This window comes from Heterodontus francisci, chromosome 17 (genome assembly GCF_036365525.1).
Source record: "Heterodontus francisci isolate sHetFra1 chromosome 17, sHetFra1.hap1, whole genome shotgun sequence".
Classification (NCBI taxonomy): Eukaryota; Metazoa; Chordata; class Chondrichthyes; order Heterodontiformes; family Heterodontidae; genus Heterodontus; species Heterodontus francisci.
In genome coordinates, this window is record NC_090387.1 from 38,544,917 (window position 1) to 38,569,391 (window position 24,475).

The window sequence follows — 24,475 nt, forward strand, 5'->3', positions numbered from 1 at the left end:
ACTCACTTGCACGTGGCAGTCGGAGTTATCCGGAGATTACTACTTTTGAGGTCCTGCATGCTAATTTCTTACCTAGCTCCCTAAATTCTGACTGCAGGACCACATCCCTCTTTCTGCCTATGTCGTTGGTTCCGATGTGGATCACGACTGCTGGCTGTTCACCCTCCTCCTTCAGGATGCTGTGCAGCTTCTCAGTGACATCCTTGACCCTGGCACCAGAGAGGCAATATACCATTCTGGATTCATGTCTGCGGCCACAGAAACACCTGCCTGTTCCCCTAACTATTGAATCACCTATCACTAAGGCTCTTCGAGTCTTTGCTGTACCCCCTGTGTAGCTGGGCCACCCATGGTGCCATGGACTTGGCTCTGGCTGCACTCCCCAGGTGAAGCATCACTTTCCTCGGTATTCAGAACTGAATACCTGTTGGAGAGTGAGATGCAGTCAGGGATCTCCTGCACTACCTGTCTGATTCTTTTTGACTGCCTGGTGGTCACCCATTCCCTCTCTCCCTGCATGCTCTTGAGCTGTGGCATAACCACATCTATAAACGTGCTATCCATGTAGCTCTCATCATCATGAATGCACTGCAGTGTCGTCAGCTGCCGCTCAAGTTCTAAAACCCAAAGCTCAAGCTGCCGCAATTGGTAACACTTCCTGTATAAACGGTTTTCCAGGATACAGGAAGTATCCTGGAGCTCCCACATTGCACAGGAGGTGCACTTTTGACGCTGAAGCATCCCTGCCATTCCTTTATTTATTAGTTGACCTTTTGTTAGTGCTACAAAAAAACCTTACCAATACTACGACACCTTAGAATTATTAATAAAACCTTACTAGTACTGATGGTTAGATGATTAGTGCTTCATACTATGCTGCTATTTGCTTACTTCCTTGTTTTTTGAAATCTCAATGTTTTCGTTCCTAGTTTTCTTGGCTTTGCATTGAGTGAAGTGGCTCACATTGGCAAAGAGGTGTTTTTGTACTGACAGTAAGCTACTGTATAAACTCCAGTGTCCTGGACCTGATTGAAGTCCAATTACAGTCAGTCCTCCCTGTTGGTGGTGGAGCTCTTCTGTGGTTGTTGTTTTCATCCTGGTTTGGATCTTGGTTCCTGTCCTGTGAAGATTTTAAGCACAATGGCTGCAACCAACACCAGAGCCCCAGGCCAGGGGGTGCGTAACGCCATTAGGGTGGCAGTGAAAAACAGTGAAGGAGGTGCATCCATGGACCAGACCTCCTTCATTGAGTCATGTTGTACTTGGGAGAAAGAAGTGGAAGTAGAAGTCCAAGTCATTTAAGACTATAGGATGAATGCAATTGTATGTAATCTTTGCCGTGCTACATATGAAATGCTATCGGACCTGCTCTCAAGTAACAGGTGGATTAAGGTCAATTCTTGATTGTGGCTATATTGGCCAACTCTGCTGACATACACAATGGGCCGCATTTATCGTGACAACAGGGGTTCCGGCAGTAGGCCAGATGGCCAGGGGAGGAACCCACCTCAGCCCTCCATCAGACGCCTGTAGCTATTTAACAGGGCACAGCCAATTAACTGCCAGTGGTCGGGTTACTGTTCCTTTGAGAGATGAGCTCCCGCCTTTAAGAGGGGCTGACCGATGGAAGGCTGGCAACTCTGCAGTACCGGCAAAGCCATTGGGAGTAGAGCGTGGCTACCCGACCCGAACCCAGTGGGACCTGACGACATGTATCGGGGTTGGGTCAGGTCGCTCTTCCAGGTCCGGCATTTGGGCTCGGGTCGGGTCGGACACACTCTATCACCACCTCTGGGACGTGGCTCCAATGTTAATGTACTTTTTGGACTTGAAAGCTTGTTTAGTTACAGTTTTCTTAAGCTTGTGCAGATAAGCAACAAAGTGAAAAACGGAAGCTAGGCTAACTGATGGTTAGGTTGGGTTGGGCGCGGGAATAAAATGAAAGGACTTGGGCCGGGTTGGGCTCGGGTCGGGTGTCATTTGTAAACCCGAGCCGGCCTTTAATTCGGAGTCGTGGCCACTGCCAGTACTGCAGGAGGACTTGCAGTACCGAAGAGAGGAGAAGACCCTAGAGAGGTGATGCGGTGGGTGTGTGGGGGTGGCAATCATTGACGGGGAGGGATCCTCCAGGGGCCCTGAATTACCCCCAAAGGAGGGACTCTTCTCCCCAACCTGTTTATTGGCCACTTAAGGGCCTCAATTGGCCTGGGGGGTGGGAAGGCTGCCCTGCCCCAGACAAAATGGCAGGAGGCCCAGGCAACGTTGGGAATGTTGTTTGTCTCTCTCCCCCCACCCAGCCTCCATGCCTGTCTCCAAGGGCAAAGTAAAATCCTGTCCAACAGTTCGCTGTAAATATTTGCAGAATCATTCAGTTATATCATTGTTCTTATGTGGTGGAAAATTGCAGTACCATTGTTTGCATGATTTAAATGTAGTAATGTAGGGCTAAATTTTAGTACCCTAAAACAGGTGGGTTGGGTTTGGGCGAGATGCTAAAATTGTAAAAATCTGAACACAACTCCAACCCGCCCACTTCTGGGTTCTATGGAGGTGAGACAAAGGGCAGGCGGCCAGCCTGCTCCCAGGAGGTCACATGGCAATTTAATAACAACAATTTGTAGATATAAAGTATCTTTAACATAGTACAACATCAAGGCAAAGCAGCATTATCGAATAAAATTTGGCTGAGCCTTATAAGGAGATATTCAGATCGATGAGCAAAAGCTTTGTCAAAGAGGTAGGTTGTAAGGAGAGTCTTGAAGAAGGAAAAGAAGTGGAGAGGCTTAGGGGGGGATTTCCAGAATTTAGAGCCTTGCCAGCTGAAGGCAAGGCTTGTTAGAACAATGAAACTGAGGCTGGCAGCTTCTGGTGCAACCTGCTTTTCAAGTGTAACAGTGGCTGGCTGGGTTACCAATACCTCAGGGAACCTGGTAGCTGAAATGAATATTGGACAGCTTCAGGGAGAAACTAAATGCTTTTGCAGTAGTGTTTGTGGGCCATGAGGAGCTCCATCCCCATTAGCCACCACCCAGCCCTAGGATCGTGGATTGTTCTGACCTGCTCCAGAGTTCTTCCCACCTAACTAGAAGCCAAGCCTGTCAATCAGGCTGACTGCAGGCAGAGAACCTGTCAGTGACAGAACACGCACGCTGTGCAGCTAAACCACCCTTGTTGGTATCCAGGCCATAGTGTTTGTTAAATTCCTATGTGCAGTACTAGCATATGAATGCCTAATATGTCCAGCACAAATTCTTCTCTGCTATTTCAGCAGTGGGGTGAATTGATTTAAATTAAATGTCTACTCTAATATAACAGGAATTTCAGATTTCTTAAGTAGTTTCATTATTTCTTGAGTATTTTCATTTCTTTTTAAACCTATCATTCATAAGTAATCTTGGGCATTGTTTTTTTCCATATAGGAGATACTCCTTACTTGAAACCTGACCGGGCCTTTGAAGGGACAACCACAGATGTCGGAAAAGCAGTGTTGGCAGTGTACAGTGGCCTGTTTGCATATGGTGGCTGGTGAGGCAGATTTCTGTTTCATGTGATGTGTAATCAGCCTCACATTAATTTAAGTAGCTCTTTCACATGAATGGCATTTTTCTTCTACAGAGAGCTGATCAGGTCATTAGCAAATTTACTGCACTGAGATTACATGTAAACTCTCAACATTTCCTACTCGTCATTTCGTCACTCCAATGGGTTTAACCAATAGAAAATGATAAGTTTTCAATCTCAAAAAATGTTTAAACAGGCATCTTTCGTAAAAGTACCAAAAGCCTGTGGCTTAGAATCCTCTTTTATAGAACATTTTATTGAGCGTAGCTTGAAATTGCTACTGTATTCAAATGGGTTTTGAAATGGAAATATGGCAAGAGGAATATATTTTTCTGGAGCGAGAAGGCATTGAAGGATAAAAATAAGTTAAATTTTTGAAAAAGATTGCGCTATTTTGGTCTAGTGACCTTTTCCTGATGCTAAAAATTCTTATGTTATCAGATTTATTATTCACTTTAGGGGCTTGATCTCTATTTCTCATAATTCTCATCCTGGCATGTACAAGGGTACCTTTTACAAATTCTGACTGGGAGCCTCATATGCCAGGGGCACATATCATCAAGAGTTCCGGCACAGAGATCAGTGAGTCTGAGTGGCTATTTCATCCAAAATCCAGCAGGGCTGCTAATCTTCCTGCCTGCATTCTTAAAGATCTGCACCAAGCTGTTCTCCAGCAGAATGGTAGCAGTGATGTGCGGCTGGCCCATGAGAGGGATGATGATGAAAGGAGACATGGAAGTGGGAAATCCACTTAAAGCGCCTCCACTTCTCACTCATGGCCCTCCCACCTCCTCCTCAGTCAGTAGCTGATATGCTGCTCAATAGCCGAATCTGTCCTTGCATAGTTGTAGTTGGAGCAGTCTCTGGCAGGCCAAAACCCAGAAGACATCAGCCAAGAGCATCTCAGCAGTCAGAGCAGGGATCTGAGCAGCCTGCCTCTACCTTTGCTGGGTTGCACTAGATAGGAGTGATAGGAAAAGGAAGCATAAATAAAGCTTTGTAGTTGCACAAAGACATGGACATGGGATATGAGAAATGTTATGTTGTGAAATTTCCATTCTTTAATCAAATCACATAAATATTATTAGTTTGTACTACTTTTCCCTCTTGCCCATTCTTGGTTACTGGGTGGCAAGCTGCCTTTTAATTTACTTGTTGAGTGGAAAGAGGGGATGGGACAATTGGGGGAATGTGCAAGGCGTGGTTGTTTTTTTGTAGGACTGCTTTGCATCAGGGGCGATGGGTAAGAAACAGTGGGCATTGCATGTAGTTCTGATATTGGTCTAGTCGTGATAACTAACTGAACCTTGCATTAATACGGACATTCCTAGCATCCTGGGCAGCAATGTGAGCAGCTAGTGCTGCATCCCTCTGCAGTTCACCTCTTTGATGTCTAGCTGCAAGTCTCTCAATTGCAGGCTGTTGCTGCTGGTCATATTGCTCCTTATTTGAGGTCCAATCTAAGGCAGCCAAGGTGCCATCCATTCCTGATGTGATCCAGAAAACCTCCCAGTGTAGCAAAAGTAATGTGAGCAAACTCTCTCCCACTAGTAGGTAAGAAAGCTTCTGAGTACTGAGTATTTATTGCAGTATTTACAATAGTTTTAATTAGCCCCCTCAATTGCCATTGTGTCCTGGCCTTGCTTCCAATGGCCATTTTCAGGAAGCTCAGCCTAGGAAACCCATGAATACAACATTGAACTTAAAACTTGGTTGTAGCTATGGGGGGTGCTGCTAAGTAATCTTGGGGGTGCAAATTTGTAAAACCCACCCTATGGTGCACCTAATTTGTTTTTTGATTTACCTTGGCAGAATTGTATTTGATGAATTTTAATGTAACTTTTCTTTCATTGTAGGAATTACTTGAATTTTGTCACAGAAGAAATGATTGAACCATTTAAGTGAGTGCAGCGCCATTACGTTGTTAAAAATCATGTTGCCATTCAGACACATTAAATCTTAGATGAAGCTATTGTTCACCTTCTCACTCTGAATATACCTCTTGTCAGGCAGTCGAAGTGGAACTTAAAAAAAAAAGTGAAGCCTGTGACCCTTGTTTCACAGTACTATCAAAAATAGAAGGACCGAGTAAAACCATTAGTTGAAATGGAACAGAATTAGCCTCTGTCCTGGCAATATGCAACTGATCTTGGCTTTTTGCAATAGTTGATATCGATGATTAGGAACATTTTGAGTCTAAAAATCTATTGTGCAATCATAGTTTGTGCAACATTGAGTTCGCAATCCGAAGAATCGTGTTCAAATCCCTGCTCTATCAGATTTCAAAATGTAGTACCCTTGTAAGGAAATATATTCATCCAGAAAGATGATTAAAAACAGATTGGTACCTTCTGCATGTTAACTGTGTTTATTTATTGTTCGTGTTGTTGGAAACATCAGTGCTTTAGGTTTTGAAGCCTTGGCTGCATGTGACCACATCTAGTCCTTGAGCAGATTACTTTTTTGAATAAATTGACTGGAACTGAACTTAGTTGCTTCTTGGAACGTAACATTGGCCTGAAAGTTGTGGTCAGCGGTGAAGTGATGGTGCTTGCCGCTGACCTTGAAGAAAGCTACTCACAAAGATCTAGCGATCTCTCTGTCGTAGACTTCACTTTTCCCAATGTTAATTTCAATCTGGCGCCAGCTGTAGGGGGTCTTTAATGTCCAGCAGCACTGATATCATCCAGCAGGCTAAGCAGCCAATTAGATTGAAAAATTCTCACAGAAAGCAGATCAGGAAGTAGCAAGCAGGTTTCATCATTCACTTTTTATAGTTTTACAGAAAGCAAAATAAAGATTTGGACATAACATAGGATTAAGGTAGAAACTGACATCATAAAAAAACTAAAAATTCTATGGAATTTTTTTCATGGAATGGAGTATTTGACATGCCACAACTATAAAATTAGTTTTTCAGGGCAAAAGAGGCAGTTTAGCATTAATTATGACTTAGTACACTGTTAAAAACCCAGTTACTTCATTCAACAAGGCATAACCGTTTCAAGGGTTTTTATTGTGAGACTATTAGCATAAAAAGTGGAAGTTCGTATCAAGTCAGTGATTTCTAATTGATTTCCATCTGCAAGGACTTCAACAGTGCACCCTGTGGAGGGGCAGGTAATCGCTCTCGGGAACTTCTGGATTTGTACCACTACAGCCTCCTAAGTTTTTGAAAAGATTGAGAAAATACAGATTAGCTACCAAAAATGATAATTGGCTTTAAAGCTTTTGAACATCTCAAAGTTTAAATTAAACAACATACCTTCTACAAAAAGAGCTCAACATTCCTGTTGGCTAGAAAACTGGACTGGGCGTTTATGTGGGTTCGCTGCTCTTAACTTTAATTCCTGAATGTTAAAGTCTCAGATCCTTGCCGTGTGCAGTGTGTCGTGCAATACAAACTGCACTGTTGGAATATTACACACCAGTGCTGCAAAACCATGCCTTGAAAACTATACAATAAGTAATTTGCACCTGTTGCTCCAAAAAAAAATCAATATGATTTTCATGAAGATGTAAAATATTTTGGTCTAGCACTCTTACCATCAGTAATCTTTCTTTGTTCCTCAGGAATTTGCCTCGTGCTATTATCATCTCCATGCCCATAGTGACAATTGTGTATGTGTTGACTAATCTGGCGTATTTTACTACCCTGTCTCCTGAGTTAATGCTGCAATCAGATGCTGTTGCTGTGGTAAGTGGTTACAGATGAATGATCATGAAGCAATGCTTTACTTCTTAAACATGGTTTTAGTGAACTAAGTAGTTTTGATATCTTTTTTGCAAGTAACATCATTGACTCTGCACTTAATTTTGTTCATATTAATGCTGTGAATTTTCACAGTTTTGTCATGATTGTCTGGCCAGGAAATAGGGTGGATGTGTATCTATTGTAAAAGGTAAAAGTCGTATCTTCCTTTCTTGTTCCACCAGATCCTGTTCTGTTCTTCCTCTGAACTTGATAGCCCACAAAGAAATTGCCCACATTGCTTGCAGAAGGCTAATGCTTTGCATGGTTTCAAACCTTGCAAAATTGGGGCTTGGATGTGTTTGGCTATGGACCAGGTGCTGGAAGGTGGGATTAGTTTGGGCGGCTAGTTTATTCGGCCAGCACGGACATGATGGGCTGAATAGCCTCCTTCTGTGCTGTACTTTTTCTATGGTTCTATGTGTCTAGAAAGGTCATTGTATTTTAATGACTTCTCCAAGATTTGTCCAGACCTGAAAATTAGCTGAGTTCTTGTAGTCCAATGTGTATTTGCAGGAAAGGAAAGGTCACTTGACCTCTTACACCATTTTGTTTACAAGGAAAGTTTCCATTTTGAGTTTACTTCATAAATTCATTTTATAGTTCATAAGTTCGGCTTGCATGGACGTGACAGCGTCCTCTGGCTGCCTGAGGCCTGGTGGGCCCTGGCTGCCTGAAGGTGTCCTGCACAGGTGCAGGATTCACCTCAGGCTTCGTAGCTGCTGGAGCTGGGCTCATTGGAGGAGGGGCTGAGGAGCTGGTATCCACACTAGGAGCGCCCTGAGGGAGCCCCCAGATGTGGAGGGAAGCCTCTCCTCCTCCCTTTGAAGGCTTGCTTGAACCTCCTTGCTCACCAGAGAAGGATGAGAAGTGGGAGCAGTCTCCAGGCAGCTGTTGCTTCTCTCGCCTTGCGACTGCTGCGTTGAGCTCATGGCCAAGGCGATGTTGTGCAGGTCTGCGAGCATCTCTGGGATCCGGCAGTCCATGAGGGTCGCCAGTCTCTCGATGCAGGAAGCCATGTGCTCACATGCCTGGGACATGGCAGCACTCATGGCATTGATGGACGTCATCATTCACTCATGGCTCTGCATGGCCTCTGGCATCTCAGCCAGATGTTACCCTACCTCTTTCTGAAACTCCAGTGTGCCCTGTGCTGTTGACACCCAGAGGCTGGTCATCAGCTTGGGGCTCAGCATGGGCCTGGCCACCCCACAGTCCTCTAACTGTCAGAGGCCTCGACTGTCTCAGCTTCAGCCAGCTGCTTGGGCGCATGTGTGGCACTCTCACCAGCTTGTGACCCTGATTCTAAAACCAAGTGATTACCCATCAAGGTGAAAGTATCTGTGCTGGTGCCACGTGCAGGAGAGTCATGGGATGGTGCATCCTCTGAGTGGTCCTCCTCCTCAGAGGTGCACAAATGTCCCCCAGTGGCTGTGCACGCCTACTTGCATGAGAAAACACAAAACATGTGGGTAAAGCTGTGCAGATCTCATAATGTCAACCATTGATGTTCGTCTCCAAAATTAATGAGTATGTCAATGGAAGCCAATCCTCACTCTCTTGCGCAGGGACTCCCGTCTCCCCGTCTGAAATTGTGCGGCCGCTCTGGGTCCCGCCAGTTCCAAGGCCTCTTCCTTGGCAGTGGTGAGAAGACACAGATCAGGGACTCCTCCGTCAGTCTGGCCCATCTCCCTCCTGTCCTGCAAGAGGAAGGATGGAGATAGTAGAGATTGGCAGAGAGCTCAACGTGACAGTTCTGCTAATGTCAGTCCCTCATCCCCTACTGGGGAATCTGATATATCTCATGCTGACACACGCTGTCAGGGGAGTTAATGGAGGTGAGCTATGCATCTGCCAGGATGAGGTGATGCCTTAGCCCCACTGCCATCGCCATGGGAGTGCCACCCTCCCCATGTAGCGCACCTTCCCACGTAGTCACATGCAATCCCCAAAAAGAAGAGTGGTATTGAGCACTCACCTTGGCCGAACGCAGGAGATTGTTGACCCTCTTTCGGCACTGAACCCAGTTCCGGCAGGTAACCCCATGACTGCTGACGTCCTCAGCAATCTCATCCCAGGCTTATTTGGTCAGGCGAGTGGACCTCTTCTTGGCATCGTTGGGGAAGAGAACCTTCCGCCTTTCACTTGCAGCCTGGTGGAGAATCTGCAGCGAGGCATCACTGAACTGTGGTGCCACCCTGTGTCTTGCCTCAGCAATCCTTTGGTGTCCTCCTCGGTGGTTGGGGCTCCATGAATCAGTTAAACAATGTTTCCACCATTCAAAGGAAAGCTGCCAGTGACTGTAAGGCAGGAGTGAATGCAGGGCTGGCATTTAAATATGGCGCCAGCACCTGCTCTGGAGTTATCTGATGCCGTAATCAGGATACTTGCCTCCTGCCCCATGCCTACACTATGCAAAATGGCTGACCGCTGCATGGTCTCGGTGGGGCGGTCACCAACGTGACGGATGGGAACGGTGCCCATCGGGCAGAAATTAATGGACCCTGGGGAGATGGGCTGGGAGGTGGCGAACACATAAAATAGCAACAGAAGGCGGGGCGGAGGGCCCCATGCCTACCCATCGCACTGCAATGAAGTCGGGGTAGGAAAAGCCGAAGAGGGTCTACCTATCCAGAGGCCAATTGAGGCCCGTAAATGGCCAATTACTAGCCACTTAAGGGTTTCTTCCTGCCACCGCTGGAATTAAATGAGCGGCAGGCCATGCCTCCACCACGCAGCGAGGTCACCCAGTAAAACCAGTCGACCTCCCTGTGGGATTTGGTGGAGGGCCTTCTTTGTGGGCAATCTGTGGCCTATGGAGGGCCCCCAGCTGCAAAGGCCGCCTCTCTGCAAATAGCCCCCACCGTTGTCAGTGCCCACTCTTCCACCCCACCCCTCTTGCTGTGGCCTGCCGGACTGGCCCCGACGACCCTGCCATCCTTAGCTGGGATCTGGGTTCCAACAAGGGGCCTGGTCTTGGGCTTCTTGTAATACCAACAGTGGCCACCGCTCCCAGTGGTGCTGCCAATACTCTGAGCTGCTGGACCTCCAATTGGCCGACAGCTCTGGGAGGCGGGATCCCCATCCTTAAAGGGATGGGGATCACATGCTGGGCAGTTAAGTGCCTAAGTGCAGTTGAATTGCGCCAGCGGAGGCTCCAAAGGGCCGAGGCGGGGGTTCCCTTCGCCTTTTCGGCCCTGCATTGGGGCCCCTGCTGGTTCCACTAAATTCAGCCCATCCTCTATGTTGTTCTTCACAAGAATGGCATAATCTGAACTGTAGATATCTCCATAACTAGATTGTGTAACTTACAGACAATGAGCACTTTTTAGGGAACTTGACTGCAAAGCTGAGTTTCTCTTCCTGCCTGCATTTACTTTCAATATTCTGCTATAAGGGAGACTCATTTCCTGTACCCACGTCACTTGAGGAAGAGGTCAAATGAAAAGACTTCTTCCTTCTTTCATTGTTCAAATGTCCCTTTTCCTGGATCAAAGAAAATGTTGGAAGCATGCATGGCAAGCAAGGTCTGTCTATCAGCTACATGACTACTTGTTCCTCCTGTTTCTTTTCCTGTATTATATATAGAGTTCTGTTGGTAAAATAAACTGATATTCAAAATCAAAAAATGGCTTAAAACATTTTAGTTCTGCACTGCCCAAGTAAGACCCTCTTCGTAGTGAGCATTTAAACTCAGTTGCACAAAATCTAAATCAGTCATTTTTTACATTAACGTTTTATGCTGGATTATTTCCAACCTGGAATGGAGCTACAGTATTTGATTTCCCTGTCTGTTTTAAGACTGTGTTTTTCCTTGTTTGTGCAGGAGTTTGGTAATATCCACCTGGGAGTGATGGCCTGGATTGTCCCTGTATTTGTAGGACTCTCCTGTTTTGGTTCTGTCAATGGATCGCTCTTCACTTCATCTAGGTAAACTCATTAAAATGGTGTAATTTTACATTTGGGTAAATGTCTACAGTATTAAGCCTTTTTGACTTTTTTACCCTTGTTGCATATTGTTCTATGGATTAGTAAATCAATGCTCCATTCTTGCAGCTGTTTGAAAATCATTAGGTTAACAAGCACATCAACTGCACTGTCTTGGACACTAGGGACTTGATTTTCCAATGCTGTATAGCAGAATGCAGAAATATCGGGCAAAGAGAACCTTCGCCGACCTTGGTTTTCCTCCCTCTTCCATTATAGGGAAGTAGACAGCTAGACTCCAGATACCCACATTGCATGTAAGTATAAAAGGCAGATCCCAGGAATCCACCGGATTCCCTCCTTTCTGCTGTTCTTGTTGCCACTTTCAGGGGCTACCAGATAGAGCATGGCTACCCGACGAGACCCGATGACGTGTCGGGTTTGGGTCGGTCGGGTCTCTCTTCTGGGTCCAGCTTTCAGGCTCGGGCCGGGTCGGATGTAGTTCTGTCAGGCTCGGGTCGAGTTTCAATTGCAAACCCGAGCAGGCCTTACTGCCAGGAGAGTAATAATGGTGGTCACTGGGATAGCAGTGGAAAGCCCACTGGAACCCCTTTTGGTGGGGCAGGGCACATTAGTGGCACCTTTCCCTCTGCTCTGGACCGAGATAGTTACTTTGTTGAGCCCTATACAGAAATTTTCCTTACCTCTTAGGAACAGTTTTGGCTCTTCAAATTGGGCTGCTCCACTTCTGGTGCAGCATTGGCAGCACCACTCCATTTCCCATCCCCAACAGTGGCTGGCTGCTTGTTACTAGCATTGCTCTCACCCTGACTCTTTTCTCGCAGTGAACCCGTCTTGGAAGAAAATTCAGATCTAAATGTTTTTGACTATTTTTTAAAAGTTAACTTGTTTTGCTGGATACATAACATTAGTATGGTTATCTGTTCAGGTCACTCAGTCAGTGCAGTAAATGTCAGCCTTGGCTTCGTTGGTAGCACTCTGGCCTCTTGACTCAAAGGTTTATGGATCCAATTCTCATTCTAGCACATAATTTAGGTTGACACTTCAGTGCAGTACTCATGGAGTTCTACATATTTGAAGATACTGTCTTTTGGATGAGATATTAATTTGAGGTGTTGTCTGCCTGCTTAGGTGGGCGTAAAAATTTCTTGGCTTCTATTTGTCCTGCACCAGCATTGAAAAAAATCATTAATTTTCTGCCACATTTTCCGACATAGAAAACTGATTGCACTTCAAAAGTAATCCATTTGTTGTAAAGCAATCAGACATTCTGAGGATTTCATAAGGCATTATATTGATAAAAGATTTTTCTTTTCTGTCATAAGGTCAACATATTCACCTTTCCCATTGGTATCTGAGCCGTAGAGAATCCAGTTCTGCTAGCATACTTGTCACCAAGATTTATAGTGGTAGAGGTAGAGGTAGGATGGTTAGAGAAGCATTTTCCAACAAACTGGCACCAATGGTAGCCAGCCTACTCCAGCACAATCAGCAAGTGTCAAAAGGGCTGAGAGTCCGTGCACAAGATTTGAGCTAGACTCATTATTCCCTTGAGGTACGTTTAAATGAGGAGGTGGCTGTACTATAATCCATTTGGAATGGCCACTAAAGGGAGGCCACATTGCATACGTTGTTTTGTGTCCCCACATGAGCCCCTGTCTAGTATTGTCCTTCCCAGTGCCCGTCGCCCTCCGCCCCCAGTGGAAGATAATTGTCCAGCACACAGCAAGTAACCCTACAGCTGCTGTCACCTGAAATCGTGGCTCGTTGAAAATTGCAACTCAATCTGCTTGCAATTAGGCAAATAAGTTATCTTGTGTTATCCAGCAAGACAAGTACAGGCAGATGCATTACTGGTGTTGTGTGCTTTATATCTAGAAAAATAATGCTGTTATATTCAGTAAACCTTTTGAATATATCTTAATATAAAGTTCTATTCATGGCATGTTTATGAAAATGCACGCTATTTTGGTGTACATTTCTCTGTACTGATGTTTGAAATTTATCACTGAATTCTCAAAATTGCATTGTTCCTTATTTCACCTCTGTTACAGCAAAACTGCAAAGTGATTATTTCAGTAAATACTTGATGGCCTGATTTTAGAAAGAAAATCCTGGGTCACTCTGTGGTGTACAAAAGAAAAAACTTGCATTTATGTAGTGCCTTACTACATCTGCAGGATGGTCAAAACAGTTCACAGCAGTTTTCATGAAGTGTAGTCACTGTTATGCCGGCGAACATGGTAGCTACTTGTACTTAGCAAGGTTCTTTGAACAACAGTTGAGATGAATGACTAGTTGTCTTTTTTTTCTATTATTAATAGAGAAAAGATGTTATTATTGACCAGGACACTGGGAGAAGTATCAGCTGTACTTGGAACAGTGCCATAAGATTCTATTTTTGCATGCATTTGAACAGATATATGGAGCCTCTGTTTAACATCTTATCTGAAAAATGCAGCTTCAACACGAAGCACTCCCTCAGGACTGCACTAAAGTATCAGTGAGAACAAGTGGTTGAGTTTATATGATACATGTACTAGGATGACTGAGCTTAGAGTCACAGAGCTGAATTTTCGCCACAGAGGCAGGAAACAAGAGCTGGGTTTTTTTTTCAGGTCTGAAACTCACCTCCAGGTAGAAACTGATTAAAGTTAAGATATTCAAGTGGGTGAGACCTTAACTGACATTGAGAGGGGTTTCCTGTCCAATTGAAGGTGGCAGGTGGGCTCTCGAAGCTAGAAGGTCAAATGGCGGGCTTCCAGCTTCAGAGAAGCACTCAGTTGCTGTACAAGGTAAGTAACTGGGCAAGCGTCTCAACAAGAAGGTGCCCTTTCAGCAACTTCTTAAAAACTTCAATTTAAAAACCGTAAAAGCAACCAGGCCACCACTGTGGTGGGGGTGGGAAAATCCCAGTTGGCCTCCTAAACTTTACCGTCAGCAGGTTCTTACTGAGCCTAATTGCCTGCCCACATCGTGGAAGTATGGTCGGCCTTCCTGGGGCCCAAACTCGTCTCTGCCACAATGGCAGGCGCACGGGACTGCATCCTGCAACTGACACACCAACTGGTACCAGTATTTTTGGGCTCCCCACCGCCTCAGTTCCCGCAGTTGGGAGATCCTGAAAATTCAACCATAGAGTCATTACGCACAGCAGGCCATTCGGCCCATTGATTCCACGCCGTCTCTCGGTGAAGCAGTCTCGTCAGCCCCATTGCGCCACTGTATCCCCATAGGTTTATTTCCCTCAAGTGCCCATCCAATTTCCTTTTGAAATCATTGATCGTCACTGCTTCCATCACTCTTGTAACCAGTGAGTTCCAGGTCATTACCACTCGCTGCATAAAAAGGCTCTTCCTCACATCTCCCCTGCGTCCAAAATCTTAAATCTGTGTCACCTCATCCTTGTATAATCAGCTAATTGGAACAGCTTTTCTTTGTCTACCTTATCTAAACCTGTCAAAATCTTGTACACCTCTATCAAATTTCCCCTCAATCTCCTTTGCTCAAGAACAACCCCAGCTTCTCCAACCTATCCTTGTAGATAAAAGTCCTCATCCCAGGAATCATTCTGGTAAATCTCCTCTGCACCCTCACATCCATCCTAAAATGTAGTGACCGGAACGTACACAATACTCCAGGTGTGGTCTAAACAGAGCTTTATAAAGATGCAGCACAACTTCCCTGCTTTTGTACTCAATACCACTATTTATGATGCCCAAGAGCCCATATGCTTTGCTAATTACTCTCAAAATGTCCTGCCACCTTCAAAGATCGATGCACATGCACCCCTCAGGTCTTACTGTTCCTGCACATTCTTTAGAACTGTGTCATTAAGTCTAGATTGCTTCTCCCTATCCCTTCTGCAAAAATGCATCACATCACACTTCTCTGTATTAAATTCCATCTTCCATTTGTCTGCCCATTCTGCTACCTATCTATGTCCTGTTGCAGTCGACTAGTGTCCTCACTGTTTGCTACACCTCTAAGTTTGGTATCATCGGCAATTTTTGAAATTCTACTCGGTATTCCAATATCTAAATCATTTATAAAATAAAAAAGTAGTGGTCCTTGCACTACCCTTGGAGAACACCATTTGAACAACAACCATTTACCACAACTTGCTGTTGTCTGTCATTAAGCCAATTTTTTATCCAAGCTGATACTGATTCTCTTAATCCATGAGCCTTAATTTTGTTAACCAGCCCTTTAAGTAGTACTTTGTCAAATGCTTTCTTAAAATCCATATAGACAACATCCATCTCGGCATTGCGTTCATCAACCTTCTCCATTATTTAATCAAAAAAGTCTTTTAGATTAGTCAAGCACGATCTGCCTTTTACAAATCCATGCTGGCTCTCCTTAATTAACTCAAACCTCTCCAAATGCCTTTGATTTTTTTCCCCTGATTATTGTTTCTAAAATCTTACCCGCCACTGATGTTAAACTAGCGGCCTGCAGTTGCTAGAAATGTCCTTACACCCTTTTTTGAATAAGGGTGTCACATTTGCCATTCTCCAATCCTCTGACAGCTTCCCGTATCCAGGGAAGATTGGAAGATTATGGCTAGTCCTTCTGCTATCTCCACCTGCACTTCCTTTAGCAACCTGGTATGCAAGCCATCTGGATCCAGTGACTTATCCACACCAAGCATAGCCAGCCTTTCCAGTACATCCTGCCTATCAATTTTCACCCCATCCATTACCTCAACTATCTTTTCTTCTACCGATTATTTTGTTAGCATCCTCTTCCTTAGTAAACACCAATAAAAAGTACTCATTATTAGTATTCTAGCCTTGCCCTGCACCTCTAAGTGTATATCACCCTCTTTGACCCTAATAGAACCGCGTCTCTTGCTACCTGCTTACTATTTACATGCTGGTCGAAGATTTTTGGGTTCCCTTTTATGTTAACTGCTATTCTATTCTCAAATTCTTTCTTTGCCAGTCTTATTTTCCTCTTCACTTCCCCTCTCAACTTATTGTATTTGGCCTGGTTCTCAATTGAAGAATTTACCTGACATACATCATATTTTGTATCTCCCTCATCATCCATCAAGCCCTGGCTTTGGTTCCCCTACCTTTCGCCGTTGTTGGAATGTGCCTAACCTGTACCTGAAACATCTCTTCATTAAAGATCACACATTGTTCCATTTGTTTTTTCTGTCAGTCTTTGGTTCCATTTTACCCTGGCGTGATCCCTTCTCATCCCATTGAATTTAGCCCTCTTCCAAGTTAGAAGTTCTACTTTAGATTGTTGCTTGTTCTTCTCCACACTAATCTAAATCTTATGATCATTACTCTTAGCCAAGTGTTCCCCCCACGGACACTTGATCCACTTGGCCCACCTCATTCCCCAGCACCAGATCCAGCAATGTCTCTTTCCTAGTTGGACTGAGAACTTACTGACCAAGGAAGTTCTTCTGAATACATTTCAGAAATTCCTCCCCCTCCTTTCACCTTACTGTAACATTATTCAATCAATATTTGGATAATTAAAGTCCCCTAATATCACCACTCTATAATTCTTGCACATCTCTGTGACTTTCCTGTAGTTTTGCCCCTCTATCTTTCTCTCACTATGTGGAGGCCTATTGAGTACCCCTAGTATCTTGATCATACCTTTGTTGCTTCTCAACTGTAACCAAGCCAAATTCCTTGCCCCCTCTAGGACATCTTCTGTTTCCAACACTACAATGTCTTCCCTAATCAGTACAGCCACCCCACCACCCTTTTTTCCTTCACTATCTTTTCCAAACACTTTGCCTCCTTGAATATTAAGTGCCCAGTCCTTACCGTTTTTAAGCCACGTTACCCGTTATTGCCACGACATCATATTCCCACACGGCTATTTGTGCTTGTAGTTCACCAACCTTATTCACCAGCTTGTAGAAGTTCAGTTTGGTTTCCTTTTTTATCGTGCCATACTGAAGACCTAACTGGTGGGTGTACAACAAATAAATCTCCATATGTGCAAAACATGATGTGCAACAAAATTTGAAAACCAGGTGATATATTTCAGCCTGTAAAAATACTTCTGACACATGCAGTGGGTTTCATTACAGCTTCGGAAAATATTAGTGAAGTCAAGCTAGCTTGGATTTTATTGGATGTAGGTCACCAAGCACATGGACGAAGGGTGAATGGGACTTGATTTGGACACGGGCAGCAGAGTATTATATGACCTCAAATTTACGGAGAATTGAATGTGTGAGGCTGGCGAAGAGTGTGTTGGAGTAGTCTAGAGCTAACAAAGGCATGTGTGAGGGTTTCAGCAGCAGATGAGCTGACGCAAGGGCAGAGTCGAGTGATGCTGCAGAGGTGGAAATAGACGAACTTGGTGATATGGTGGAAATGTGGTCGGAAGCTCATCTCAGGGTTAGGATTGTGAACAGTCTGATTCAGCGTCAGACAGTTGCTAGGAAGAGGATAGCTAGAGAAGTTTGTGATGGAGATGAAAACAGCTGCTTCAGTTTTTCCAATATTAAATTGGAGAAAATTTCTACACCACCAGTACTGGATGTCAGGCAAGCAGTCTGACCATTTAGAAACAGTGGAGGGGTGATAGAGGTGGTGGTGAGGTAGGGCTGGGTCTGGTCAGCATACAAGAGGAAACTGATGCTATGTTTTGGATGATGTTGCAGAGGGGTAGCATGTAGATGAGAAATAGTAGGGGGCCAAGGATAGATTCTTGGGGAACACCAGAGGTAATGGTGCAGGAGTGAGAACAGAAGCCATTGTAGATGATTCTCTGGCTGGATAAATAACAAGGCTGCTTTTGCTGACAACACAATCACTAGGTGGAGCACTACTGGCACATGCACTGTCACTGTCTGCAACGTCTCAGGCAGCTGCCAGTAATAAAGTTGGCACTGCTCAATTTGACACAAAGAAACGAATTGGACCCAAACCCCATCAATCCTCAATGGCCGCGATCGCCCCCTCCATCACCACCTTCCCACAACAGTACCCTGCTCTGTCCCGCGATCGCCGTCTCAATCGCCGCTTCTCTTCTGCGCTCCTTCCCGTGATCGCACTTCTTCCCGCCTGCTCGCCACTTCTGACTGCTTGCCGCTCCATCCCATTGTTCTCTCCCGCACTCGTATACTCAATGTTCCCTCTGCCGCTCGCTCCCCGCCTCACCACCCAGGGAAGTAGCAGGATGGAGCGAGTGGGGTGTAAGTGACGAGGTGCAAAGCGGCGGGATAGTGCAGCAAGTGGGAGGAGGGTATGGGGAGCATGCAGGAGCGGGAGGGAGCAGCGGGCAGGTGGGCAAGAAGCAGTGATCACGGGAGGGAGCGGGGAAGAGAAGTGGCGATTGAGGCAGCGATCCCGGGAGGGAGTAGGATACTGTTGTGTGGAGAGTGGAGGCAGCGATTGCAGCCATTGAGGGGTGAGGCAACACTTGGATGTCATTGCATGGTGACGTCGGTGCATGCGTGCACAGACTCATACTGGCAAATTGGCAAATTTTCAGACATACTGATGACGTCGGCGATCGCTCTGCGCATGCTCTGCGTTGTCAGGAGACACTCCAAAATAATAATGGAACCAGGCAAGGGCAGCCCCACCCAGCTGGACGACAATGGAGAGTCGTTGGAGGAGGATGGTGTGGTCAACTGTTTCAAAGGCTGCAGACAGGTCGTGAATTAGCATTGCCCAGGAAACTGAATTCACTGATTGATATCAGTGAATGTTCACCTTCCCTACTGTATCTGTGTTATTTTTAATTTCAGTAGTTCCTTTTTTTATTGCAGGTTGTTCTTTGTGGGATCACGAGAGGGTCACTTGCCCAGCCTCCTATCTATGATTCACCCAACTCATTTTACTCCCTTGCCATCATTAATCTTTACTGTGAGTATTTTCTGGTTGGTGTTTTACTGTGTAAACAAGGGGACAGTTCAGTGCTGGAGGATTGTTTGCTTAATTTTCTAATGGGCTTTCCAAGTACAAAACCAAGCGTATTCTATTATCAAAACAACTTCTGTATTTACATTACTGAGGTCCAGGTGGGAAAGAGAGAATTTCAGATTTACCAATGTTGCAGGTTGAGTAAAATGGTGCTTCAATACTCCAATTGTGTGTGCTTGTACTAACTTGTAAACAAAACCATGGAATATCTATTTAAAAAACATATTGCTTTGTGCAGCTCCGAGGACTAGCTCAATGTTGTCGTTGCATAAAACCTGTAGTGTGACCTTTCTACTATTTTCCCCCAAAAGCGAGCAATGTGAAGGTGCAGACGTTTTACTGCAGGCAACAATGGACAACGACAACTCTAGATTTATATCATGTCCTTAACGAGAAAACATCCTTGAACACTTCAAAGAGGTGTAAGGGGGAAAAAATGGACATTCAGGGATGGCCAAAAAGTTGGTCAAAGGAGGAGGTGGAGGTAAACAGAAGGGTTTAGGAGGATTTTTCAGAATGTGGGGCCTAGGCAGCTGAAGGCATGGCACCAAGTAGCAGGGTGGGGAGAGAGAGGTGTGCAGGAGTCCAGAGTCAGAGGAATTGTGAGATCAGGGTCAGGTGCCAGCCCTAGAGGAGGCTACAAAGATAGAGGCCATGGAGGGATACAAAATAAAGATGTTATGTATGGAATTTTTGTTGACTAAAATCAAAAGTAATAAAAAAGGATATTTACCAGATGGAAAAGTGTTGAAGTGAACATTACATTGGTTGTAAATGGCTGTTTCTGTGCCCACATTCCTGTAGCTTCAACTCTACCACAGAGTTGAATATGTGCATGATGCAATCAGCTACAGCTGCAGTGAATCAGATTTGTTATTGGCACCAAGCAAAGAGGTTTCTTAAAAAAACATATTGAATGCTTACCCACTTGATTGAACCTCCACGTATCGAGAGGATTACATTAACGTAGCACAGAAATTGGCATAGACTGAAATGTAAATATTTCAGCTGACTTGAAGTAGTGGACCCTGAAGTGATTGTTATCATGATTGACAGCAGTGCTTGGTGAAAGAATACAAGTTGTTGCAGGTTAGCTGACTTGCAGATAGCTTCAAAGTAATCTCTCTGGCTGTCTCACTGTGAGGTTTCTGTGGTGAAAGTAGCAAGATCCTGATGTCCACTTGCTGGCATTCCAAAAAAAATTAATAGATTTATTCTGTAAGCTGAAAAATTTGTGTTAACTAGAATGGGTTGACATAAAACATTATTCCCATTGCATACATTTCCTGCTTCGGCAAACGGCGTCTGTGATTGAAAGTTAAAGCTCTGCACAAATTGTTCTTCCCCTTCAGCGAAAGAAATATGAGATGCAAAATAAAATTCCCTGGCAAATTAATAACAGTCTGATGCAATTTCTGCCAGGAACAGTGGATATATTCCTGCTTGAGTACTAAGCAAGACCCAATGGGCTAAATTCTCCTCATCAGGGCTGTATCTTATCGGGGTGGGACTCCCACCCACCTCCCTGAGATCGCTTTCACCCAGACCTGTTTTCTTGGATTGGGTGTCATTTGTTATGCTGGGTGGGTCCTGCCACATTTGGGAGCTCTCACCTGCTAGGGCTAGAGAATGTAGCTGTGCTATAGTGCTATCATTGCTACAGCCCCAGATGAGGTGGCAGGGGACCTTTTTAAAGGAGTGAAAGGGCCTGAAAGGTAAAGAAATTGCCCAGCACAACTGAGACCTACAAGGATAAATGCTGAAGGCCTGTTTTAGAGGGAGAGAAGGCCTCCACTTACCGAAATGGGAGCTATTACCACCACTACCCTGGACTTACAATGACCTACCTGATAAGAGGAGCAGGTAGCAAGAAAATCGCCGCCTCCACCCCCGCCCCCCACTGGCACTTAAATGGTTTGCGGGTGTGGGGGGGAGGGTGAGAGAAGTGACTAGCTAGGGGAGAGAAATTTAGCTCAGGGTGGGAATGCGATGGTTGGCTTTATCACCTGATTTTTACCCCACTTTTTCTGCCACTCTCCTTTTTGGTAAGATAGCAAAGGAAAGTCCAGCCTGATAGATCCACGCCAGGGCATGAAGTTCATAAGTTCTTTAGAATTAGGTGACAGTGGCATCAGTTTGCTGAGAATGTAATTCAGATTCCAAGTGGGAGCTGCCCAACAAATGAAAGGTTTGACCTCCCAGGCACCTCAGGTCATAGTAAGTCTCTGGGTTTTCCACCAGTGGCAAATAATAAAGTGGTTAGCTTCCCTATAGTGCAAGAGAACTTGCAGAATCCCTGATCTAGCAGTACGTGCAAATGAGTAAGATAGACAGTTTAAGGAGGGAGAGAACATTAGCCTCTGCTGATTTAATCAGAGTTGAAGGAACTTTATTATAACTTGCAGTAACATGCATTTCCAATTCAATGAGAATTAAAATATTCATCTGTAAGTCAGCTTTATGACATCATATAATTGTTTTTTACTGCGAAGTATTAAAACAAATCCTTTCTGGTATAATTTCCTTTGCTCACTAGTATTAGTGAAAAAGTAGATGTAAATGTAAAGCAATGGTTTCTGCTTTATCTCCTTATCGACTTTGTTGATAAAGATTAGTGGATATGAAAAAATACAACTCTCACATGATCTAAGAAATTATGATTACAGTGAAGTAATAATGCAGTGTTGTGGTTATTCTGATTCCAAATTGATCTGTCTACTGCTCAGTGCTATTACAGGACCTGTTGAGGTATTGCATGTATTGGTGACATCGCGTTAAGAGTTCCAGTCCACAACCAGTTCTGCATTCTTTCCCATTTGTACAATAGAGTGTGATTTTACTAGTGCCATTCCAGGGAATACTAAGGAAAAATGTCTTTGGAATCAAGTAGATTTGGTGTTCCAGTGGAAACATGATGAGAATTTTAATTGGTAGTCAAAGTGTTAAAAGTCTGAAAGCCAACTCCAACCTGCCCACTTCCAGTTTTAATGGTGGCGGGATGGGAGGGAAGGGCTGGGTGACTGATCCACTCCCAGGAGGCAGGTTGGCACTTTAAATATTATAACAAGGCTGCGTGCCTCATTTTTATTCACTATTTGAAATTTAAGCCGACACAACTGAGTTTCCCAGGCCTCAGGAAACCCGAGGCGAGGGACTGCTGGATCAGGAGGTAAATGCTTTTCCACTTACCTGCTGAACCCAGCATGCCTGCCTGGCCAAGCCCCCGCAATCAGAGAATCCCACCCCCCTGACCCCCACAATCCTTCCAGTCTTTCCCATGAGGGCTTCAGTCTTCTCTCACCTACCAGTGAAGCCTCCGACCTACATTCCCCATCACCCCACCACCTTTCAGGTTACCGATATCCCACACAGGCCTCTAACCATCCCCTTCACTCCCACAGGCCTCCATTTTTTAGTTTTCATCCCCGCCTCTGCCCCCACCTCCCCCCCCACCCCCCCCCCCAACTCCTCCCATTCCTCAGGCCACTAATTCCAATGCACCCCCCCCCCCCCCCCCCCCCCACCTCCCTCACCCAGGGATGGGCCCTCCCCAGTCAGGATGCTTTAGTGCCTGGTCCTGCAGCTTTTCCTATTTACAGGTTTCCTGTGCTCAACCAGCCCCCCCCCTCCTGTTGTTTCACAACAGAATAAATTGATTAAATCTTTAAAGCTGCTTTCTACTCCTGTTGCTGATGATTTTTTTTCTTCCTGTTTTTGCAGTGTTGGATGACTGTGATGTATGCATTCTCTACCGACATATACTCTGTCATTAACTTCTTCAGTTTCTTTAACTGGCTATGTATTGCACTAGCCATTGTTGGAATGATGTGGCTGCGCTACAAGAAACCAGAAATGGAGCGACCTATCAAGGTAAATGGGCAGATGCAATCCTGATCCATTTCACATGTGTACAAAGGCAGCTTTGTGCATTGTACCAGAGGGTTATCTTATTTGTGGACGGCGTATTATCAATTCATGTAATTCATTTATAAAATGTACAAGGTATCTAAACATTGGCTTTCCCAATAATTGCTAACTCAGCAATTTGTATCAATTAAAAAGTAAAATAACTCAACCATCGGTGGGGGGGGGCGGGGGATAGTGCTGGGTAGAAGAGAAATAATTTCTCACAAGGAGGAAGAGAGCAAAAGTCTTACGTCGGCTAATCTGTGCCACCTCTGCACAGTTCTTGGCAGTCAGTTGCAGAGCTGCTTTGAAAGAAACTTGTGAGTGAATCATCTGTCAACTTCTGCTCAGGACTGATGCACAGCAGAGGTCAAGTAAAGCAGAGAAGCACTTAAGAAGCGAGGCCATCAGTGGTCAGACTTTAAGGCAAGTGATTTGGCACAAAGTGGCACCCTTTAAAAATGTTAGAACTTTCTGTATTTATCCCACAGAGCAAGACTATCAAACTTAACATATGTTTGTGATCATAATGTTCAGTCTATGATGGCTGTTCCTAATATAAAGTGTTAAGTTTCATTGTAGTTCAATTAGAAATTCAGTATTCCTGTAACGAGATGTCAGATTGTTGTTGTTTATTTCTTATGGGTGGCTACTTATTTCTAGTTATGCCCTTCTTGCTAGAATAAGTGGCATAAAGCACTTCTGAGGTGTTTGCTGTCATAAAATACCACACCTTTAATGGACATCAGCATTTTCACTTTGAATTTGTTTTTAGCTATTCTTTCTTTATCTTTCCATTTTTTTTCTCCTCTGAGAGTCGGGCAGTTTTGTACATTTAATGTTGTGACAGTGTTATTGTAGATCATAAAGTAAATTATATGATCTGATTTTGATTATCCTTCTATCAGAAGATTAGGAGAACAAGAGGAGTTGTGATACAGCAACAAGGGTTTACATTTGACCCTTGGGGTAGGGCTCAATTACCAGGTGTTTTGTGTATAAAGTTGTACTCCGAATTCATAATGAGCAAGCGCTCACTTATTGGATGATCTTTGATGCTAAACCAGAGAAAAATATCTGTGTAAAGCCTGAAAAGTTAAGTGGCCTTCTTGTTGAAATGATGTACTTCATGATTGAAGCATTCCAGTTCCAGCTTTTAGAGCAAAGGGTTTAAAGAGTCATCATAAATGTTAAAAACAAAACTGTGGCCTAAAGGATTTCCTTAGAACAGGGAAGGCTGAGTAGGGACCTCATTGAGGTATACAAAATTATGAGGGGCATAGATAGGGTAGATAAGAAGAAACTGTTTCCCTTAGTGGAGATGTCAATAACCAGAGGGCATAGATTTAAGGTAAGGGGCAGGAGGTTTAGAGGGGATTTGAAGAAAAGTTTTTTCACC

At 44.5% G+C, this 24,475-nt stretch overlaps 1 protein-coding gene across 1 annotated transcript in view; it reads left to right on the top strand.

Annotated features, from left to right (window-relative positions):
• The window catches only part of slc7a5 (solute carrier family 7 member 5), an 86,431-nt gene that overhangs the window by 52,660 nt on the left and 9,296 nt on the right, over positions 1-24,475 (top strand). The window contains exons 3-8 of the mRNA XM_068049300.1: positions 3,420-3,525; positions 5,418-5,462; positions 7,135-7,258; positions 11,139-11,242; positions 19,017-19,113; positions 22,891-23,040. Of these exons, the coding sequence (XP_067905401.1) occupies positions 3,420-3,525; positions 5,418-5,462; positions 7,135-7,258; positions 11,139-11,242; positions 19,017-19,113; positions 22,891-23,040 (626 nt within the window). The remainder of the gene's footprint in view (positions 1-3,419; positions 3,526-5,417; positions 5,463-7,134; positions 7,259-11,138; positions 11,243-19,016; positions 19,114-22,890; positions 23,041-24,475) is intronic.